Below are 21,162 nucleotides of genomic sequence, written 5' to 3'. Positions count from 1 at the left end.
ATGAGATGATGAGGGAGGCCGGTGAGGAGGGAGTTGCAGTAGTCCAGGCGTGAGATGATGAGGGAGGCCAGTGTGGAGGGAGTTGCAGTAGTCCAGGCTTGAGATGAGGAGGGAGGCCAGTGAGGAGGGAGTTGCAGTAGTCCAGGCGTGAGATGATGAGGGAGGCCGGTGAGGAGGGAGTTGCAGTAGTCCAGGTGTGAGATGATGAGGGAGGCCAGTGAGGAGGGAGTTGCAGTAGTCCAGGCGTGAGATGATGAGGGAGGCCAGTGAGGAGGGAGTTGCAGTAGTCCAGGTGTGAGATGATGAGGGAGTGTACGAGTTGTTTGGTGGTGTCTGGGGTGAGGAATGTGCGTATCTTGGAGATGTTGCGGAGGTGGAGCCTGCAAGATCTAGATAGCAGTTGGATGTGGGGTAGGAAGGAGAGGTGGGAGTCCAGGGTGACACCCAGGACTTTGGCGTGTGGGGTGGGAGAGATGGTGGCGTTGTTAGTAGTGATGGAGAGGATGGGAGGGGCACGGGGTGGGGGGAGGACCAGGAGCTCGGTTTTGGATAGGTTAAGTTTGAGAAAATGGAGCAACATCAAGTCTGATATGTCGTTTAGGAGGTGGGCGATGCGGGCAGAGAGTGAGGGGGTGAGGTGGGGGGTGGAGAGGTAAATTTGGGTGTCGTCGGCATAGAGGTGGTAATTGAAGCCGTTGGAGTGAATAAGTTTGCCAAGGGAGGAGGTATAGATGGAGAAGAGGAGGGGCCCAAGGACAGAGCCTTGGGGGACCCCGACAGAGGGGGAGGGAGGGGGAGGTGGCAATGTTGTAGGTGACGCTGAAGGAGCATTGGGAAAGGTAGGAGGAGAACCAGGAGAGAGCAGCGTCCTTGATGCCAAAGGAGTGCAGTTTGGCAAGGAGGAGAGGGTGGTCAACAGTGTCGAAGGCGGCAGAGAGGTCGAGGAGCAGGAGGATAGAATAGTGGCCATTGGCTTTGGCGGTTAGCAGGTTGTTGGTGATTTTAAGTAGGGCGGTTTCAGTGGAGTGTAGGGGACACAACCAGACTGTAGGGGGTCAAGGAGGTTGTTATCAGTGAGGTGGGCGCTTAGGCGACTGTAGGCCAGGCGCTCAAGGAGCTTGTGTGAAGGGCAACAAGGAGATGGATCTAAGAATAAAGCATCTTCAATGGCCTCTGGGCTGCCAAAGGTACAGTATGTTCAAGTCTGCCCTAAGCATCATTAAGGCCTGCAGCAGGGTTGTCAATATGAACTGCTTTGAGTCTCTTGATGCATTCAGTAGACTGGGGACCTAGCCATCTGATCTAATTCCTCTGTGGCATCGATGTCTAGGTCACTCATTGTGGCCTTAAAAGTGGATTTCCAGCCTCTGTAATTTTTCAGGCTTGTCATCAAACTTGGTGAGGCCTGTCTTAACAAGCTCGCTGCGGAGCATGTATTTAGCAAACTGTGACATGTCCGTGTTTTCATATTTTGGGTGCATGACTGCAGGTGGAACAGAGTTGGTTGTGACGGTTGGTGGACTTACGTGAAGTGACTTGGGAACATTTGTTGCTGCTAAGGCATTCAATGCCGGAGCTGGCTTAGAGTCCATTGGCATGTTGGTTTGTACAGTAGTGCGTTTTCTAGGAGGAACTCTGTTGGTGCCAAAGTATGATGGACGGTCTATTAAATACACACCAGTGTCTGCGACAAGCTGAGATGCTGCAGTCTGATGTATTGGAGGATATAGGGGCAAATCATCCTGAAGTACAGTAGGTACAGAGAAGAGACTTTGAGTACTTTGGCTGTTGTGACAGGGAGTTGACGTTCTGGAGAGATGTGTGAAAAATCTGAGACATACGATACTGTCAGGAGCCAACTGGCGGTAGCCTCTAGCGACCCAGAGGCCAGAATTCCTCAGGGCGCAGAGTCTAAACCTCAGTCTGTTGGTTCACCAGAGCCCCTGATGGTGGGGATGAACTTGAAGCAGCCTGAGACCAGGTCGCGACCCCCGAGTACAACCAGCTGTGGTAGAGGTAGTTGCCAGTGGCAAGTGGCAGGTGAGAGCCAGATGTGAAGAGGTGATAGCGTAGTCAGACAGGCCAGGTCAGTAACAGCGGAGGCAGACGGTACAGAGCGGCAACAAAAGGATAAACGGGTCACAGGCCAGGTTCAGCAACAGGAGATCAGACAATCAGGATCAGGCAGAGAATGGTCAGGACGAGCCAAAGGTCAGAGCAGGAGATGGTCAACAGGATCAGGGTCAGGCTGGGTCGGCAACAAGGCAATCACTGGACAGAAATGAGCAGGAACACAGGAACAAGACCATACGGCAATTTGGGGATGCACAGGGCTGGTTTAAATAGTGCGCCCTGTGCTATCATTGGTGCCAGGTGCGTGTCCATGATCGAGAGTGCGCATGCGCGGCCTCCGCTCTTGCTGCGGTTGCCTATGCCCTAGTGCCTGCTGGCTAGTGCGCATCGGCATTCTGCGCATGTGCAGACCTGTGCGCCGACGCGATCCCTGACATTGCCCCCCTCTACGGGCAGCCTCCGGATGCCCGACTGATCTCTCCTCTGTGGGTGGTTGCGGAAAAACTCTTGAATCAATCTGGGAGCGTGGACGTTTTGGGCTGCTTCCCATGAGTTCTCCTCTGGCCCATAGCCTTTCCATTTGATGAGGTATTGCATCCGACCTCCTCTCTTCCTGCAATCCAAGATTGCCTCAACTTCAAATTCCTCCTCTCCATCAATGTCTAGGGCTACCGGAGGTCTTCATCTACGATCCGGGAAGGGATCTGGAATTGCAGGCTTCAGCAGGGATACATGGAACACCGGGTGTATCCGTAAAGATTCGGGCAGCGCCAATTCGAAGGCCACTTCATTTATCTGCCGTTTCACCTGGAATGGGCCCATGAATTTGGGTGCCAATTTCCTTGATGGGCACGCCATCTTCAGGTTGGTCATCGCCAACCAAACCTGATCTCCTGGGTTTACTATCAACTCCCCCCTCCTCCTTTTATCAAAGGCTCTTTTGTTATCCTCCTGGGCCTTTGTCACTGCTTCCTGTAATAACTTGTTGGATGCAAAGAAATTTAAGGCATCTTGAGCCACCGGAACCGTGTTTTCAGGAATCAGGGTCGGTAGGAAAATGGGATGGAAACCATAATTGGCGTAAAACGGGGACTGCTTGGTGGCAGAATGTTTTGCATTGTTATAGGTGAATTCTGCCAGGGGCAGGAGTGCCAGCCAGTCATCTTGAAGAAAAGAGGTGTAACACCTGAGGTACTGTTCCAACGTTTGGTTGGTCCGCTCAGTCTGCCCATTCGTTTGTGGGTGGTATGCTGAGGAAAAAGACAGTTTAATTTCCAACATTTCGCACAGATCTTTCCAAAATTTTGGTGTAAATTGGACTCCCCGATCCGATACTATGTTCCTAGGAACTCCATGGAGCCTTACTACTTCTTTAATGAAGAGCTGTGCGGTCTCGGGGGCAGAAGGTGTATTCTTAAGCGGCAAAAAGTGGGCCATCTTTGATAAGCGATCCACCACCACGAATATTGTGGTATGGCTCTGTGAAGGTGGCAATTCCACAATAAAATTTATGGAGACCACACTCCATGGTCTGCCTGGAACTGGTAAGGGTCGAAGTAGGCCCCAAGCTTTACTCCGGGTAGACTTATTCCTGTTACAGATGGCACAGGTCCTTAGATATCTTTCACAATCTTTTACCAAACTCGGTCCCAAAAATGTGCGTTGAATCAGCTCCAGCATTTTACATACTCCGAAGTGGCCCCCAGTGGGTGGTTGTGGCAGTAGCCCAAGACCAGGGTTCGAGCTTCTTCAAGAACCACGATCTGTTCCCCCTTACATAAAAATCCTTCTCTGCTTTTTACTGAGACTCCGGGTGGATTGGGGGTCCCTATTGATGCCGCTTGTAATTTCGACAGGAGTTCTGACTGCAAAAGTAAGAAATTACCCACTGGCAGAATGGTATCGGGTTTGGGAGTTTCTTTAGGATCTTCGAACATCTGTAGCAGCGCGTCGGGTTCACTCCATACATGTCCCAGAACTGTCAGAAATAGACTATTTCTGACAGTTCTGGGACATTCCCTCCATACAGCGATTGAAACCGCTGTATGGAGTGAATGTCACAGAACTGTCAGAAATAGACAGAAACTGTCACAGAACTGTCCTTCTTCTCATCCTTCTCCTTCTTCTCATCCTTCTTCTCATCCTTCTTCTCATCCTTCTCCTTCTTCTCATCCTTCTCCTTCTTCTCATCCTTCTCCTTCTTCTCATCCTACTTCTCATCCTTCTCCTTCTTCTCATCCTTCTCCTTCTTCTCATCCTTCTTCTCATCCTTCTTCTTCTCATCCTTCTTCTCATCCTTCTTCTCATCCTTCTCCTTCTTCTCATCCTTCTCCTTCTTCTCATCCTTCTCCTTCTTCTCATCCTTCTCCTTCTCCTTCTTCTCATCCTTCTCCTTCTTTTCATCCTTCTCCTTCTTCTCATCCTTCTCCTTCTTCTCATCCTTCTCCTTCTCCTCCTTCTCCTCCTTCTCCTTCTCCTTCTCCTTCTTCTCATCCTTCTCCTTCTTCTCATCCTTCTCCTTCTTCTCATCCTTCTCCTTCTTCTCATCCTTCTCCTTCTCCTTCTTCTCATCCTTCTCCTTCTCCTTCTCCTTCCTCATCTCCAAGGGCATTTAAATTAAAGGTACAGTGTTCTGCACTAATTTAAAGGCTCTCTGAAGCCTAGAAACCCTTTTTATAAGTTAACTTCGTAGCAAATTAATTCGCATCGAATCGAATTTCTTCCTGGAATTCGCCGAATCAGCCGAATCGAATTTTTGAAAAATTCGCTCATCTCTAGTGGAGATGATTAGCCCCAGGAACTGGATACTGTGTTGCTTGAAGCTGCAATTCTCTGCTTTGACATAAAGCCCGTGCTGGCAAAGTCGCTCCAGCACGCTCCTGACATGACCTCGATGTGCCTCCAAAGATGGAGAAAAAATCTGAATATCATCAAGATAAACCACAACAAAGATGTCCAGATAATCTTTGAAAATATCATTTATAAAATGTTGAAAGGTGGCCGTTGCATTGCACAACCCAAATGGCATAACCAGGTACTCAAAGTGCCCGAACCAGGTGCGAAAAGTTGTCTTCCACTCATCCCCTTTGCGTATATGGACCAAGTTATAAGCGCCCCTGAGATCCAACTTGGTAAAAATAGATGCCGCCTTCAATTTCTGAAACAATTCAGGGACTAGGGGAAGCGGATAGCGGTTTTTAACTGTAATTTTGTTCAGCTCCCGATAGTCAACACAGGGTCTCAGGGACTTGTCTTTCTTTTCCACGAAAAAGATTCCGGCACCAGCTGGTGAAGTGGACAGGCGGATGAATCCCTTTTGGAGGCTCTCGTTGATGTATTCTTTCAATGCCCCCAACTCCCGCTCTGATAAGGGGACAATTCGGCCGAAAGGGATCTGAGACCCTGGAAGGAGATCAATTGGACAGTTATATGGCCGATGCGGGGAAAGGATGTCTGCTCCCCGTGGGCTAAAAAAGTCAAGGTAGGAATGGTAGGCCGAAGGAATGGCTTGGGCTAATTCTCTGTCTGTGTTCACACAGCATAGGAACTGGGTGGCTACTGGTGTCCTGAGGCAACAGTGCTCTTGGCAATAAGATGAACTGAACTGGTCCAGTCTTCCAATTTATGTGAGGGTCATGGGCTCATAACCAAGGAAGCCCCAAAATAACTGGGAAGAGAGGGGACGCGATGGCGTCCAGGCGGAGGAGTTCCTGATGATGACCAGCCACTGTAGTGCAGATCGGAGGGGTCTTTCGGTCTACCAACCCAGATTTTATCCAAGACCCATCAGCCAAGAAGATATTCAAGCCTTGCTCTTTGGTCTGTAAGGGAACCTGCTGATGAGCTGCAAAGTCAAGATCTATAAAGCAACTACAGGCTCCCGAATCAATAATGGACGTTACCTGTACGGTTCTCCCAGGGAGCTGGAAAGAAATAGGCACAGCTAGGTGAGTTGCATTATTCAGGCAGGTAGGAGACATAGCAGAAGCGACAGAGGCACACTTACTCATTTTCTCAGGGCAAGAGCGTACCAAATGACCAGCCGCTCCACAGTATAGGCATAAGTTGTTCAGCCGATGCCTCTGGCATTCTTCAAAAGTCAGAGAGGGCCACATCAGTCCAATCTGCATAGCTTCAGGCCCATCAGCTGGCTCCGGACTTTGATTACCAACTGGGGGATTAGACTGGAGCAGAACCCGAGGTAGCACCCATGTTGGTCTGGAACTAGGATTGGCCCTTTCTTGCCTACGTTCCCACAGCCTGCGGTCGATTTGAATGGCCAAGGTGATCAAATCCTCCAGAGATTCGGGTACGCCCACTCTGGCTAGCTCGTCCTTAAGTGGGTCAGACAGGCCTAAACGAAATTGGTGACGCAGGGTGGCGTCGTTCCACTGGGTGTCCCCACTCCAGCGTCTGAATTTGGACGCATAGTCCTCTGCTGCCCGACGGCCTTGTTGCAGGGTATGCAGAGTCACCTCAGCAGAAGTGGCTCGTTGCGGGTCGTCATAAAGTTGTGCCATCGCCTTAAAAAATGAGACTTAGTCTAGGTGCGAATGGCGATCCTCCATCAGACGGTGGGCCCAGCCTTGGGGTTCACCCTGCAGTAAGGATATAACAAACCCCACTTTTACAGATTCTGAAGACAAGGTCCGTGGCTGTAGGTCAAAATATAACAGGCAGGAATTCTGGAAGGCCCTGAAGTTCCTTTGATCCCCATTAAAACGCTCGGGCATTTGAACTCGAGGTTCTGGCGGGTGAATGGTGAATACTGCTCCAGTGAAGATTCTGTGGGACCCCGGGCGGTGGGCGGATTAACCGTGGCTGATGACGTGGCTGTTGGCGCGGTTAGGGTCTGAATACGTCCCTCCAGATGTGTGTACCCCTCTTGAAGTGTTTTAACAGCTTGGGTGAGTGCCAACAGGTGTTGGCATATCTCATCCAATGGGGAGGGACCTCTTCCCGGCTCAGTCATGGCCGTATGGTTCTGTCAGGAGCTGACTGGCGGTAGCCTCTAGCAACCCACAGGCCAGAATTCCTCAGGACGCGGAGTCAAAAGCCTCAGTCTGCTGGTTCACCAAGAGCACCTGATGGTGGGGATAGACTTGAAGCAGCCTGAGACCAGGTCGTGACCCCTGAGTACAACCAGCTGTGGTAGAGGTAGTTGCCAGTGGCAAGTGGCAGGTGAGAGCCAGATGTGAAGAGGTGGTGCGTAGCGTAATCAGACAGGCCAGGTCGGTAACAGCGGAGGCAGACGGTAAAGAGCGGCAGGCAAAAGGATAAACGGGTCACAGGCCAGGTTCAGCAACAGGAGATCAGACAATCAGGATCAGGAAGAGAATAGTCAGGACGAGCCAAAAGTCAGAGCAGGAGAAGACAGCAGTATCAGGGTCAGGCTGGGTCAGCAACAAGGCAATCACTGGACAGAAACGAGCAGGAACACAGGAACAAGACCATACGGCAATTTGGGATGCACAGGGCTGGTTTAAATAGTGCACCCTGTGCTATCATTGGTGCCAGGTGTGCGTCTGTGATCGCGAGTGCGCATGCACGGCCGCCGCGGTTGCCTATGCCCTAGTGCCTGCCGGATAGTGCGCATTGGCATTCTGCACATGCGCAGACCTGTGCACTGCCGAGATCCCTGACAGATGCAACTGAGTATCTGGAACTGTTGTCTCTTTCGTTTTCACTAGCAGCTTGTTCTAAGACCCTTAACCTTGCCATGGCTGTGGCATGCTCACATTGTTTTTCCAAAACTTCAATTTCTGCCTTTTGGCGTGTGGCTTCAGCTTCTTTCTCTTTCTGGTGTGCGGCCTGAGCCTCCATTTGTGCTTTCTTATATGTGGCCTGAGCCTCTATTTCTGTGGCCTAAGCCTCTCTTTCTGCTTTCTGGTGTGTGGCCTGAGCCTCCATTTCTGCTTACTTTTGGGCGAAAGCTGCCTGAATTTTAGAAGCATCAGCATCAGCATGGGCTTTTATTAGTTGTTGACTGAGTGTAGAAGCCCGTGGTGATGCTGAAGCTTCACTATCTGCTTCACTTCAGTCAGCGACTGTTGCATATTAGTATGAGCTTCCACCACTTGTCTAGTCTTTTGGACTTCACATAAGGCCTGCTATAGGGTAGTTTTCTTCTGGGACATTTGGGCTATGTCCTAAGTCATCCTGTCTCCAAGTGCAGATGCCCATTTTCTGGGATGCCCCTTGTCTGTTCAAGCTAACTTGAGAGAAATAAGTAGTGGCACAAGATTTATATCTTTTGGGGGTCTCTGACGCAGTGGCAACGAGAAATTCTTCCTCCCTGATAGTCTTTATTAATTTAAAGTACATCAGTGGGTCATTTGGATCTCTAGCCCTAAGCTGGGACTAAATGGGGTCTAAAGGCTGGGCCCCTTTCTGAACTTGTTATAAAAGGCCTTAATGGCAGCTTCCACTTCCATACCATCTTTCACTATAACTTGGTGAAGAATTTTGCCTAGTCACCTGACATAGTCTGACAGCTTCTCATTCTCTTGTTGTCAAGTATGCTTGGAGAGATAGATCAACTCAGTACAATTTTTGACTCTCACATAGATTTCTCAAAGAGCCTCCAGGCATTCAGGTGCAGTGCATCTTATCATTCTTTAGATTTCAGATTGTTTCTGAATCTGGAGCCCGTAGGCTCTTGATCACTATCTGACTCTTGACATTGTCAGCCACTTCCCACTCCTCGATGGCTTGAATTGAAGACCTTCTAATGGCTTACCAAACTCAGCCACAAGAGAAACTGAGAGTCCTTTAATGGTCATGGCAGGAGAGGAGATGGCTACTTTTGGGTCAGATGTGGCTCACCCAGAGCTTTCTGGATTTGATCTTGGTCTGCCTAATTGGATTAACTGGACTTCAATTGAATCAGCCAGTTGGAGACTTCCCTCTTGCAGCACAGCAGGAATCCCTTTCTTCCATTCTGTCAGGACACAGGTGCGAAGAGTGTATGGAATTTTCTTCACATTTAAGGATGAATACTTGTTGGCCAGGGACCAACGCTACTGGTGTCTGTCACACCTGTTCTTCAGACCATGTGCCCCCAGGTACACTATACCAATCACCACACAGTTCCAGTTACCCATTTTTTCTTGGGACCACTTATCACCTGCTGTGGGCTCCATGGTTATCTTCTTCTGGTTCATTAAATGACTTACTGGCACATACAGCAGAGGAATCCTGGACCAGCCCCCACATTTAGTGCCTCACCCTCAGGAGCCAATGATTGATTTTGGTGCGCTGCTCTTGTTTATCCCTATGTGAGGTCTCAGTCCCACTGACACCACCAGTTTATCTTTCTGTGAACCTTAACAAGCACACAAGAATTAGACTACAACTCTATGAAAGAATAATAGAATATATTGGCAAGTTAAAGTCAACCAGCATAAACATAATAATGAGCACACAATTAGATTCACAGGGTCCTTTGCAGAGATTTTAAATTCCAGCATATACTGTGATCCCCAACGGCATAAACTGTAGCTCTCTATATGAGATGATTTGCCCCAAGTGACCACAAAAGTAATAACAGAGATCAGGCTATGCCACTTGAGAGCTCTCAGACAAGGGGACTAGGGTTAGTCCTGAGGAGAAGAATTTATAGTTAAACACAAGTCTGCCTTCAGGATAAAGTTGTCTAACTATAGTCCTTAAAGTGAACCTTCTACCGGCTAGGTTGGGGCCCTTGAAGACATTGGGAGAAGGACATGTCAACTTCTTGCAAGTGGACACCATCAAAGGCTCAGACTAACTGTAGGTCTGTGACCCACTCACCACTCTCTCTGTCTAGAATCCTCCTGTATCGGTTGGCTGAAATGTTGGAGGGGCCCTCCTTTATTTGCTGACTCTTACTTGTGGCAGGAAAGATGACAACACTCTGGCAGTTCACCTTTGTGATTCCTTAAGTGGGTCTGAATAGCAGCAGCCTGGTTCACAGACTGGTGATCCAGAAAGGGTACCGGAACAGGTGATCGTGCAACAAAGCCTAGCTTACTCAAGCTTGCTGGGTCAGGGTACATCAGCGATCAGCATACTGCAGATCAGCGGCTCTTACCACTCCCAGCGAGGCACACCACAGTCTTTTTTCAGTCACTGGTTGGTGTTCTCCACAACTGCCTTACTCTTTCATGGGCTTTTCTATTCTTAAAATGTCTCCTGATCTCAGGCATCACTGGATACTGTAGTCAATGATTCTAATCCCCCTCCAAACTACATCTCCCAGAATGCCGCAGCCCAAAGACAATCACAAGCTAAAAAGCACACCTGCTGCTGCCATCTCATGAATGAAAGGGAGTCCTGCAGCGCCAGTAACATTACTTTCTGTTACATCCCCATACATTTAACACATCCCCTTTTAGTCGCACTCTCATTTGCAATTGAGGGAGGAGTTGGGAAATATTTCCCCAGTATAGTTGGTACCAGTTACCATTTAGAGAAAATGTTTTGCTTCCACCAGGGACTGTTTTAGGACATTCTAGCTCTCCACTTGGACCCGTCCTCTTGTTCCACAATGGTATTAAACTCCTCTGATGCTAAAAGCTTGTGATAGCCTATTGGGAGAATTAACTTTCTGGGTATAAGATGCAAAAATGGTTCCCCCAGAGCCCAGGTAACACACTAGTTTTCAAAAGCTGTCATAGCACATAGACCTGTGGCCTTTCAATAAACCATTTACTGTAGATAGTGTGAGATTTGTTACCAGTGAAACAATTCTGCCTGAGCCATGTCTAATTTCTCTCTCCTCTCTCCTCATCCCCTTAATAAAATGATGTACCCTATGCAGGCACTTGTTTAACCACCACACAGAGGTACGTTGTTTCGTCAAGACCCTTGTTCCAGCATAGCAGCGTCTGTGCCCAGGGCAGCCACCCCTTCTTCCTACCCCTTGTAACGGCCCTGTCTGCTGTCGCTTGCTATGGGGGCACTTGTGTGGGCCTGCTCCCAAGCTAGCTCTGTGTGTCAATAGACATCAATGGCCTGTAATTGACAGCAGTGGGGGCCAATGGTAGGTATAAGGAGGGGGCTGGGGGGCTGCATACAGAAAGTTTTTTACCTTAATGTATAGAATGCCTTAAAGTAAGAAACCTTCACCCTTTAGAACCACTTTCACTATACAATGATCTGCTGGAAGCTCTGTCTGTAACACCACGGGTCCCTATGAAGTGTCTCTGCCAGGTTTTATGGATGGAATGTAGCAGAGATACGGAGTCACATGTCTGCCATGCTCCATCACATGTACCGTAGGTGTCCCCTTTCCAAGTCCTATTTCTGAAATTTTTCCTTTATTTCCTTTGTGAGAATGATGATTGGGAAATAAAGAGAAAGGTAATCACTCCTACAGGGACATGGACAGCAATGAAAACCCATTTTTTCATACAGTATAGACCAGGGTTTCTCAACCAGGGTTCCATGGAACCACAGGGTTCCTTCAAAGGTTTTTGCCTATCAGATAAGTTCCCACTGACACCACTGATCTTTAGCTACCTGTAAGGGGGGAAATTCTTCCCAATGACCTCAGGTGTAAGGAGCATTCTTCCCACTGACCATCACACTAATGTATCATGAGTTGTAGATATAGTCATTTTTAGCCGGGGTTCCCTGAGACCGGAAAGTTACTTCAAGAGTTCTTCTATGTTGAAAAGGTTGAGAAAGGCTGGTGTAGACAATCGTGAAATGTTTTAGTGCTTTGCCCCTGTTGGGGAGTTTTCTGAATATCGTGTTCCGATAGAGAGTAAAGGTAAATTGGTGAGAACATTTTGAAACAGCTAGAAAGACTGCAGAAAGGATCTACCAATCCTGTACAACGGAGTGCTAAGGGGTTCAATAATTCTGTACCAATACAGATCCTAATCAGCATGTCCCTCCAACTCATTAAACACCATAGCTCATTCTACTGACCAATTTTTGTTGTGGATTTTCCCTAGAAGAGTGGGTCTTGTGTCCAAACACCCAACACATCAAATCATATATGACTCATTCGCCCCTATTGGACATCCCCACCCTGGGATGTAAGATATTTTACTAGAAAAAATATATATATTTAGGGAAATATATCTTATAATTGAATAATTAAAATTCTGAACTACTGAAGGTGTACTGAATGAGAAATATAAGAATAAACCAACTTTGTTAGATCAGCTACACTGCTGGATATAGATTTCATATTTAAGTGTTCTTGCATGGCAAGACCACTTACTGTTATCTCACATACAGTGATTTCAGGAAATCCCATTGTATGATTTGTAAAGAATGTATTTGTCTCGCACGGCTGAACAGAAGTATTTGAACCCCTGAGAAGATCAGTGTTAATATTTAGTACAGAAGCCTTTGTTTGCAATTACAGAGGTCAGACGTTTCCTGTAGGTCTTGACCAGGTTTGCACTGCAACAGGGATTTTGGCCCCCTCCTCCACACCGATCTCCTCTAGATCTGTCAGGTTTCGGGGCTGTCACAGAGTTTCAGCTCCCTCCAAAGATGTTCTATTGGATTTAGGTCTGGAGACTGGCTAGGCCACTCCAGAACCTTGATATGCTTCTTACGGAGCCACTCCTTGGTTATCCTGGCTGTGTGCTTCAGGTCGTCATGTTGGAAGACCCAGCCACGACCCATCTTCAATGCTCTGACTGAGGGAAGGAGGTTGTTGCTCAAAATCTCACAATAAATGGCCCCATTCATCCTCTCCTTAATACAGTGCAGTCGTCCTGTCCCCTTCGCAGAAAAGCACCCCCAAAGCATGATGTACATGCTTCACAGTAGGGATGATGTTCTTGGGATGCAACTCATCCTTCTTTTTCCTCCAAACACGACGAGTGAAGTTTAGACCAAAAAGTTCTACTTTGGTCTCATCTGACCACATGACTTTCTCCCATGCCTCCTCTGGATCATCCAGAAGGTCATTGGCAAGCTTCAGACGGGCCTGGACATGTGATGACTGGAGCAGATGAACCTTCAGACAGGCCTGGACATGTGATGACTTGAGCAGGGGAACCTTCAGACGGGCCTGGACATGTGATGACTTGAGCAGGGGAACCTTCAGACGGGCCTGGACATGTGATGACTTGAGCAGGGGAACCTTCAGACGGGCCTGGACATGTGATGACTTGAGCAGGGGAACCTTCAGAAGGGCCTGGACATGTGATGACTGGAGCAGGGGAACCTTCCGTACAATGCATGATTGGAAACCATGACGGCGTAGTGTTCTACCGACAGTGACCTTTGAAACTGTGGTCCCAGCTCTCTTCATGTCATTGACCAGCTCCTCCCTTGTAGTTCTGGGCTGATTCCTCACCTTTCTTATCATCAGTGATACCCCACGAGGTGACATCTTGCATGGAGCCCCAGTCTGAGGGAGACTGACAGTCGTCTTTAGCCTCTTCCATTTTCTAACAATTGCTCCAACAGTTGATCTATTTTCACCAAGCTGCTTGGCAATTGCCCCGTAGCCCTTTCCAGCCTTGTGGAGGTCCACCATTTTGTCTCTGGTGTCTTTTGACAGCTCTTTGGTCTTGCCCATTGTAGTAGTTGGCGTCTGACTGACTGTGGGGTGGACAGGTGTCTTTAAAGAGCTCAGACAGGTGCTACTAAGTTAGATGAATGAGTGGAGTAGAGGTGGACTTTTTAAAGGCGCAGTAACAGGTCTTCGAGAGCCAGAATTCTTGCTGTTTCTTAGGTGTTCAAATACTTCTGTTCAGCAGTGCGAGACAAATACATTCTTTACAAATCATACAATGTGATCTCCTGAATTCTGTCCTCAGAGTGGGAATCCCCTGCAATGTGAATGTCAGACCCTCCATGATTTCTAAGTGGGAGAACTTGCAAAATCGCAGGGGGTTCAAATACTTCTGTTACTCACTGTATATATTCTTATTATTATAGCCAAATTTACCACCCTAACTCCTCCCACAGTTTTTACACTACATAGACAGTAATATACCGAAATGTGCGGATTGTTCCCGATTTGTGTGCTATTACTTTGTGGAATGGTTCACAAAATATTGGTGTTTTTGTGGTGAAATTGGTCCCATAGGAATGAATGGTGGAATGCTCAAAACTAGAGTGGGACTGCCCAGTCCAGCCTTTTCACAGTTACTCCAGCCACTCCAGTTGTAGACTACTGGTGGAGACAAGAACACTTCATACAATTTACCCAGAAATTGCAGCTTTTCTAGTTTCAGATTGATGTTACTATTACCGTTCTTTGTTCTGTAGTGTAAATCGGTCTCAGTCCATGTTTCTATTCTTCCCTTCTTTGTTCTGTAGTGTAAATCGGTCTCAGTCCATGTTTCTATTCTTCCCTTCTTTGTTCTGTAGAGTAAATCGGTCTCAGTCGATGTTTCTATTCTCCCGTTCTTTGTTCTGTAGTGTAAATCGGTCTCAGTCGATGTTTCTATTCTTCCGTTCTTTGTTCTGTAGTGTAAATCGGTCTCAGTCCATGTTTCTATTCTCCCGTTCTTTGTTCTGTAGTGTAAATCGGTGTCAGTCGATGTTTCTATTCTTCCCTTCTTTGTTCTGTAGTGTAAATCGGTCTCAGTCGATGTTTCTATTCTTCGGTTCTTTGTTCTGTAGTGTAAATCGGTCTCAGTCCATGTTTCTATTCTTCCCTTCTTTGTTCTGTAGAGTAAATCGGTCTCAGTCGATGTTTCTATTCTCCCGTTCTTTGTTCTGTAGTGTAAATCGGTCTCAGTCGATGTTTCTATTCTTCCGTTCTTTGTTCTGTAGTGTAAATCGGTCTCAGTCGATGTTTCTATTCTTCCGTTCTTTGTTCTGTAGTGTAAATCGGTCTCAGTCGATGTGTATAAAGTTCTGGTGATTGTGTCTCCTCCTGGGCAGACCTGCCGGTGACTGAGAGGATCTGCTGTGTGCCATGAGATGTTCTCTGCTCCTCTGTGTCTGTTACCTGCTCATCCTCATCCTTCCCATCACATCCTATGGAGAATCATTGACCCGGAGCTCAGCATCTCCTTGTAGACTTAACATGCACAAGTCATTCTTTGAGTATGAATATTACCAGAAGGGAGACGTGATTATCGGAGGACTGATTTCTGCTCACTTTTCTGGTTACTTTCCGGTAGAATTAGACAATGTGTATAATACATTTTCATGCTGGACTTATTGTAACCTGTGAGTCTCTTTTCATCATCTTTGCTCTGTCTGTATGACTCAACAAAGAGAAAAAATAATGCTTTGTCTTCATTTTCACTGTAATATTTTATTGAAATGTACAAATGTTTCTAATGATGTTTTATACATTTTCTGATTACTTGATTCCAGTCTGTGTTTCACCAAAAAATACATTTAATAAATATGGCTTGCATAATCCTTTCTCTTCAGGCCGTGCTGGGATTTCTGATAGATAGTCATGTCCAGGGGCGGACTGACCATTCCAGCACTCGGGCACTGCCTGCAGGCCCGGGGTCAGTAGAGGGCCCCATAAAATGCCCCTGTTACCTTTTTTATAGACTTTTTAGGGTGTGCTTTGACACATGGGCCCCATGATCCCCTATTGCCTGGGGGTCCCATGAGTTGTCAGTCCACCCCTGGTCAGAAAAATGGAGAGTTAGGAACTACAGAATACTGGGGTGCCGTGACGAAGCTCTGCAGCTTCTGCATGTGTTTGCAAATGTGTGCTAACTAAACCCCTGTTTTTACCGCATACTGCTAGACAGGTTAATTTGGTTTGTTTGCAGGCTGGCTGGCAAGTTAGAGCCGGGAATTTGTCCTTTTTGTTGTCTGACATGGTCACAGTCAAGCCTATTCACAACACAGCAGTAAGTCAGTTCAGTGCAGCAACTTAAAAGGTGAAAGTAATATATGAGATAGACTCACTACACGCTATTGAAGCATCCTGGTCTTCCATAACACCTCAGCAGTGCCACAGGCTGATAGCTTCCATGCCACGCCGCATTGAGGCAGTAATTGCTGCAAAGGGGCCCCAACCAAGTACTGAGTACATATGCAGCTTCTACTTTTCAGAGGTGCGATATTGTTCTATGTACAATCCGTGTTTTATTGATTGCATGGAATATTCTCATTTTCTGAGATTGTGGATTTGGGGTTTTCATGACCTGTAAGCCATAATCATCACAATGATGACAAATCATGGCTTGAACTATCTTGCTTTGCATGGAATGAGTCTATCGCAGGGGCGGACTGACCATTTGGAAACTCGGGCACTGCCCGAGGGCCTGGGGTCAGTAGGGGGCCCCATGAGATGCCCCTGGTACCTTTTTCATAGGCTTTTTTGAGTTTGGGCAAGGACACAGGGGCCCCATGATCCCCTATTGCCCAGGGGCCCCATGAGTTGTCAGTCCGCCCCTGATAAGGTGTACTGGCTGTATGAGATGTATTGGATGTACGAGGTATACGGGGATGTACAAGGTGTACGGGGTGTATAGGCTGTACGGGGTGTACAGGATGTATGGGGTGTATGAAATGTACGGGGTGTACAGGTATGAATGAGGTGTATGGGATGTACAAGATGTACAGGGATGTATGAGATGTATTGGATGTACGAGGTATACGGGGATGTACAAGGTGTATGGGGTGTATAGGCTGTACGGGGTGTACAGGATGTATGGGGTGTATGGAATGTATGGGGTGTACAGGTATGTACGAGGTGTATGGGATGTACAAGATGTACGGGGATGTATGGGATGTATAGGATGTACGGGGATGTATGGGATGTATAAGGTGTACTGGCTGTATGAGATGTATTGGATGTACGAGGTATACGGGGATGTACAAGGTGTACGGGGTGTATGGGGGTGTACAGGGATGTATTGGATGTAGGGGATGTATGGGATGTACGGGATGTATGGGATGTACAAGGTGTACGGGATGTACGAGGTGTACGAGATGTATGGGATGTATGGGGTGCATGGGATGTACAGGGATGTATGGGGATGTACAAGGTGTATGAGATGTATGGGATGTATGGGGTATATGGGATGTACGGGGATGTATGGGAATATATGAGGTGTATGGGATGTATGAGGTGTCCGGGGATGTACAAGGTGTACGGGATGTATAGGCTGTACGGGGTGTACAGGATGTATGGGGTGTATGGAATGTATGGGGTGTACAGGTATGTACGAGGTGTATGGGATGTACAAGATGTACGGGGATGTATGGGATGTACGGGGATGTATGGGATGTATAAGGTTTACTGGCTGTATGAGATGTATTGGATGTACGAGGTATATGGGGATGTACGAGGTGTATGGGGTGTATGGGGGTGTACAGGGATGTATTGGATGTAGGGGATGTATGGGATGTACGGGATGTATGGGATGTACGAGGTGTACGGGATGTACAAGGTGTACGAGATGTATGGGATGTATGGGGTGCATGGGATGTACGGGGATGTATGGGGATGTACAAGGTGTATGAGATGTATGGGATGTACGGGGTGTATGGGATGTACGGGGATGTATGGGAATGTATGAGGTGTACGGGGATGTACAAGGTGTACAGGATGTATAGGGTGTATGGAATGTATGGGGTGTACAGGTATGTAGGAGGTGTATGGGATGTATGGGATGTATAGGATGTACGGGGATGTACGAGGTGTACAAGATGTATGGGATGTATGGGGGTGTACGGGGATGTATGGGGTGTATGGAATGTATGGGGTGTACAGGTATGTACGAGGTGTATGGGATGTACAAGATGTACGGGGATGTATGGGATGTATAGGATGTACGGGGATGTATGGGATGTACAAGATGTATGGGATGTATGGGGATGTATGGGGTGTATGGAATGTACGGGGTGTACAGGTACGTACGAGGTGTATGGGATGTATGGGATGTACGGGGATTTATTGGATGTATAGGATGTACGGGGATGTATGGGATGTATAAGGTGTACGGGCTGTATGGGGGTGTACAGGGATGTATTGGATGTATGGGATGTATGGGATGTACGGGATGTATGGGATGTACGGGATGTATGGGATGTACAAGGTGAACGGGATGTACGAGGTGTACGAGATGTATGGGATGTATGGGGTGCATGGGATGTACGGGGATGTATGGGGATGTACAAGGTGTATGGGATGTACAAGGTGTATGGGATGTACAAGGTGTATGGGATGTATGGGGTGTATGGGAATGTATGAGGTGTATGGGGTGTATGAGGTGTATGGGGTGTATGAGGTGTACGGGGATGTACAAGGTGTATGGGATTTATAGGCTGTACGAGGTGTATGGGATGTATGGGATGTATAGGATGTACGGGGATGTATGGCATGTACAAGATGTATGGGGTGTATGGGGATGTACGGGGATGTACGAGGTGTACAAGATGTATGGGATGTATGGGGATGTACGGGGATGTATGGGGTGTATGGGATGTACAGAGATGTACGAGGTGTACGGACTGTATGGGATGTACGGGGTGTATGGGATGTAAGGGGATGTATGGGGTGTAAGGGATGTACGGGGTGTATGGGATGTATGGGGATGTACGGGGTGTATGGGATGTACAGATATGTATGGGTTGTATGGGATGTACGGGGATGTACAAGGTGTATGGGGATGTATGGGATGTACGGGGTGTATGGGGATGTATGGGGATATACAAGGTGCATGGGATGTACGGGGATGTACGAGGTGTATGAGATGTATGGAATGTACGGGGTGTATGGGATGTACAAGGTGTATGAGATGTATGGAATGTACGGGGTGTATGGGATGTACAAGGTGTATGGGATGTATGGGCTGTACGGGGTGTACAGGATGTACGAGGTGTACAGGATGTACAGGGTATACAGGGATGTACGAGGTGTATGGGATGTACGGGGTGTACACGATGTATAGGATGTATGGGGATGTATGGGGTGTATGGGATGTATTGGGATGTACGTGGTGTATGGGTTGTATGGGGTGTACAGGATGTACGGGGTGTACAGGATGCATGGGATGTATGGGGATGTACGGGGATGTATGGCATGTACAAGATGTATGGGATGTATGGGGATGTACGGGGATGTATGGCATGTACAAGATGTATGGGATGTATGGGGATGTACGGGGATGTATGGCATGTACAAGATGTATGGGATGTATGGGGATGTACGGGGATGTATGGGGTGTATGGGATGTACAGAGATGTACGAGGTGTACGGAATGTATGGGATGTACAGCGATGTATGGGGATGTATGGGATATATGGGGTGTACGCAGATGTACTGGGATGTACGGGATGTACGGGATTTACGGAGTGTATGGGATGTACAGGGATGTACGGGATATACGGGTATGTACGAGGTGTACAAGATGCATGGGATGTACGGGGTGTATGGGGATGTATGGGACGTACAGAGTGTATGGGATGTACGGGGATGTATGGGGTGTATGGGATGTACAAGGTGTACGGGGAAGTAAATGGTGTATAGGATGTTTGGGCTGTATGGGGTGTACAGGATATATAGGGGGTATGGGGGTGTATGAGATGTACGGGGTGTACAGGGATGTACGAGGTATATGGGCTATATGAGGTGTATGTGATGTACAGGATGTACGGGGTGTACACGATGTATGGGATGTACGGGGTATATGGGATGCATGGGGTATATGGGATGTACGGAGATGTACGGGGTATATGGGATGTATGGGGTGTATGGGATGTACGGCGTATATGGACTGTATGGGGATGTACAGGGTGTATGGAGATGTATGGGATGTACGGGGTGTACGGGGATGTATGAGGTGTATGGAATGTATGAGGTGTATGGGCTATACGGGGTGTACAGGATGTATGGGGTATAAGGGGGTGTATGGGATGTACAAGGTGTATGGGATGTACAGGGTGTACTGGATGTACGGGGTGTATGGGATGCATGGGGTGTACGGGTGTATGGGATGTACGGGTGTATGGGATGTATGGGGTGTACGGGTGTATGGGATGTACGGGGTGTACGGGTGTATGGGGTGTATGGGGTGTACAGGATGTACGGGGTGTACGGGTATATGGGATGTACGGGGTGTACTGGACGTATGGGATGTACGGGTGTATGGGATGTATGGGGTGTACGGGTGTATGGGATGTACGGGGTGTACGGGTGTATGGGATGTACGGGGTGTATGGGGTGTACAGGATGTACGGGGTGTACGGGTATATGGGATGTACGGGGTGTACTGGACGTATGGGGTGTACGGGTGTATGGGATGTACGGGGTGTATGGGGTGTACAGGATGTACGGGGTGTACGAGTATATGGGATGTACGGGGTGTACTGGATGTACAGGATGTACGGGGTGTATGGGATGTACGGGGTGTACGGGTGTATGGGATGTACGGGGTGTATGGGATGTACAGGATGTACGGGGTGTACGGGTATATAGGATGTACGTGGTGTACTGGATGTATGGGATGTACGGGGTGTATGGGATGTACGGGATGTACGGGATGTATGGGATGTACGGGGTGTACGGGATGTACACGGTGTATGGGATGTACGGGTATATGGGATGTACGGGGTGTATGGGATGTACGGGGTGAATGGGATGTACGGGGTGTATGGAATGTATGGGATGTACGGGGTGTATGGAATGTACGGGGTGTATGGGGTGTACGGGATGTACACGGTGTATGGGATGTATGGGGTGTACGGGATGTACACGGTGTATGGGATGTACGGGTGTATGGGATGTACACGGTGTATGGGATGTACGGGGTGTATGGGATGTATGGGGTTGTCACAGACTGCCAGTGCCTCTCCCATCCCCCACCATATCCCTCCACCCCTCCCTTCCCCCTTGTACATTAGAAGGTCTGTGGGGCTTCCATGGACAGGGCTGGGCCAGCCATTGCCGAAGCAACCTAGCCGCGTCCCACATGATCTTCAAGAGACCCACACAGGAAGCAGCCCTTCCCTTTTGTTCCTGTCCATGCTGCTGGAATCATCTTACTCCCAGAAAGATGCTGGGAGGCTCGGGTGAGGGGGACCGAGCCTCCCCAGCCATCCCCCCTGCGCACTCTGCAGATCCCCAAAAGGTCAGGACTGTAGCCCTCTACAATACCCCAGGGTGGGGAGTCTCCACAGCTCTGCATGAGCCTTCTCCTCAAAGGT

General features: G+C 48.1%; 1 protein-coding gene across 1 annotated transcript in view; it reads left to right on the top strand.

The window, feature by feature from the left end:
* Positions 1 to 6,626: 6,626 nt before the first annotated feature.
* LOC149440547 (vomeronasal type-2 receptor 26-like) overlaps positions 6,627 to 21,162 on the top strand; it is a 68,970-nt gene continuing 54,434 nt past the window's right edge. Inside the window, exon 1 of the mRNA XM_089658491.1 lies at positions 6,627 to 6,676. Within this exon, the coding sequence (XP_089514617.1) occupies positions 6,627 to 6,676 (50 nt within the window). The remainder of the gene's footprint in view (positions 6,677 to 21,162) is intronic.

This window comes from Staurois parvus, unplaced genomic scaffold (genome assembly GCF_062004578.1).
Source record: "Staurois parvus isolate SC_StPar_1 unplaced genomic scaffold, SC_StPar_1.0 ptg001076l, whole genome shotgun sequence".
Lineage (NCBI taxonomy): Eukaryota > Metazoa > Chordata > Amphibia > Anura > Ranidae > Staurois > Staurois parvus.
Note: the sequence above shows the minus strand (reverse complement) of the source record. Positions and strands in the feature narration are given on the sequence as shown.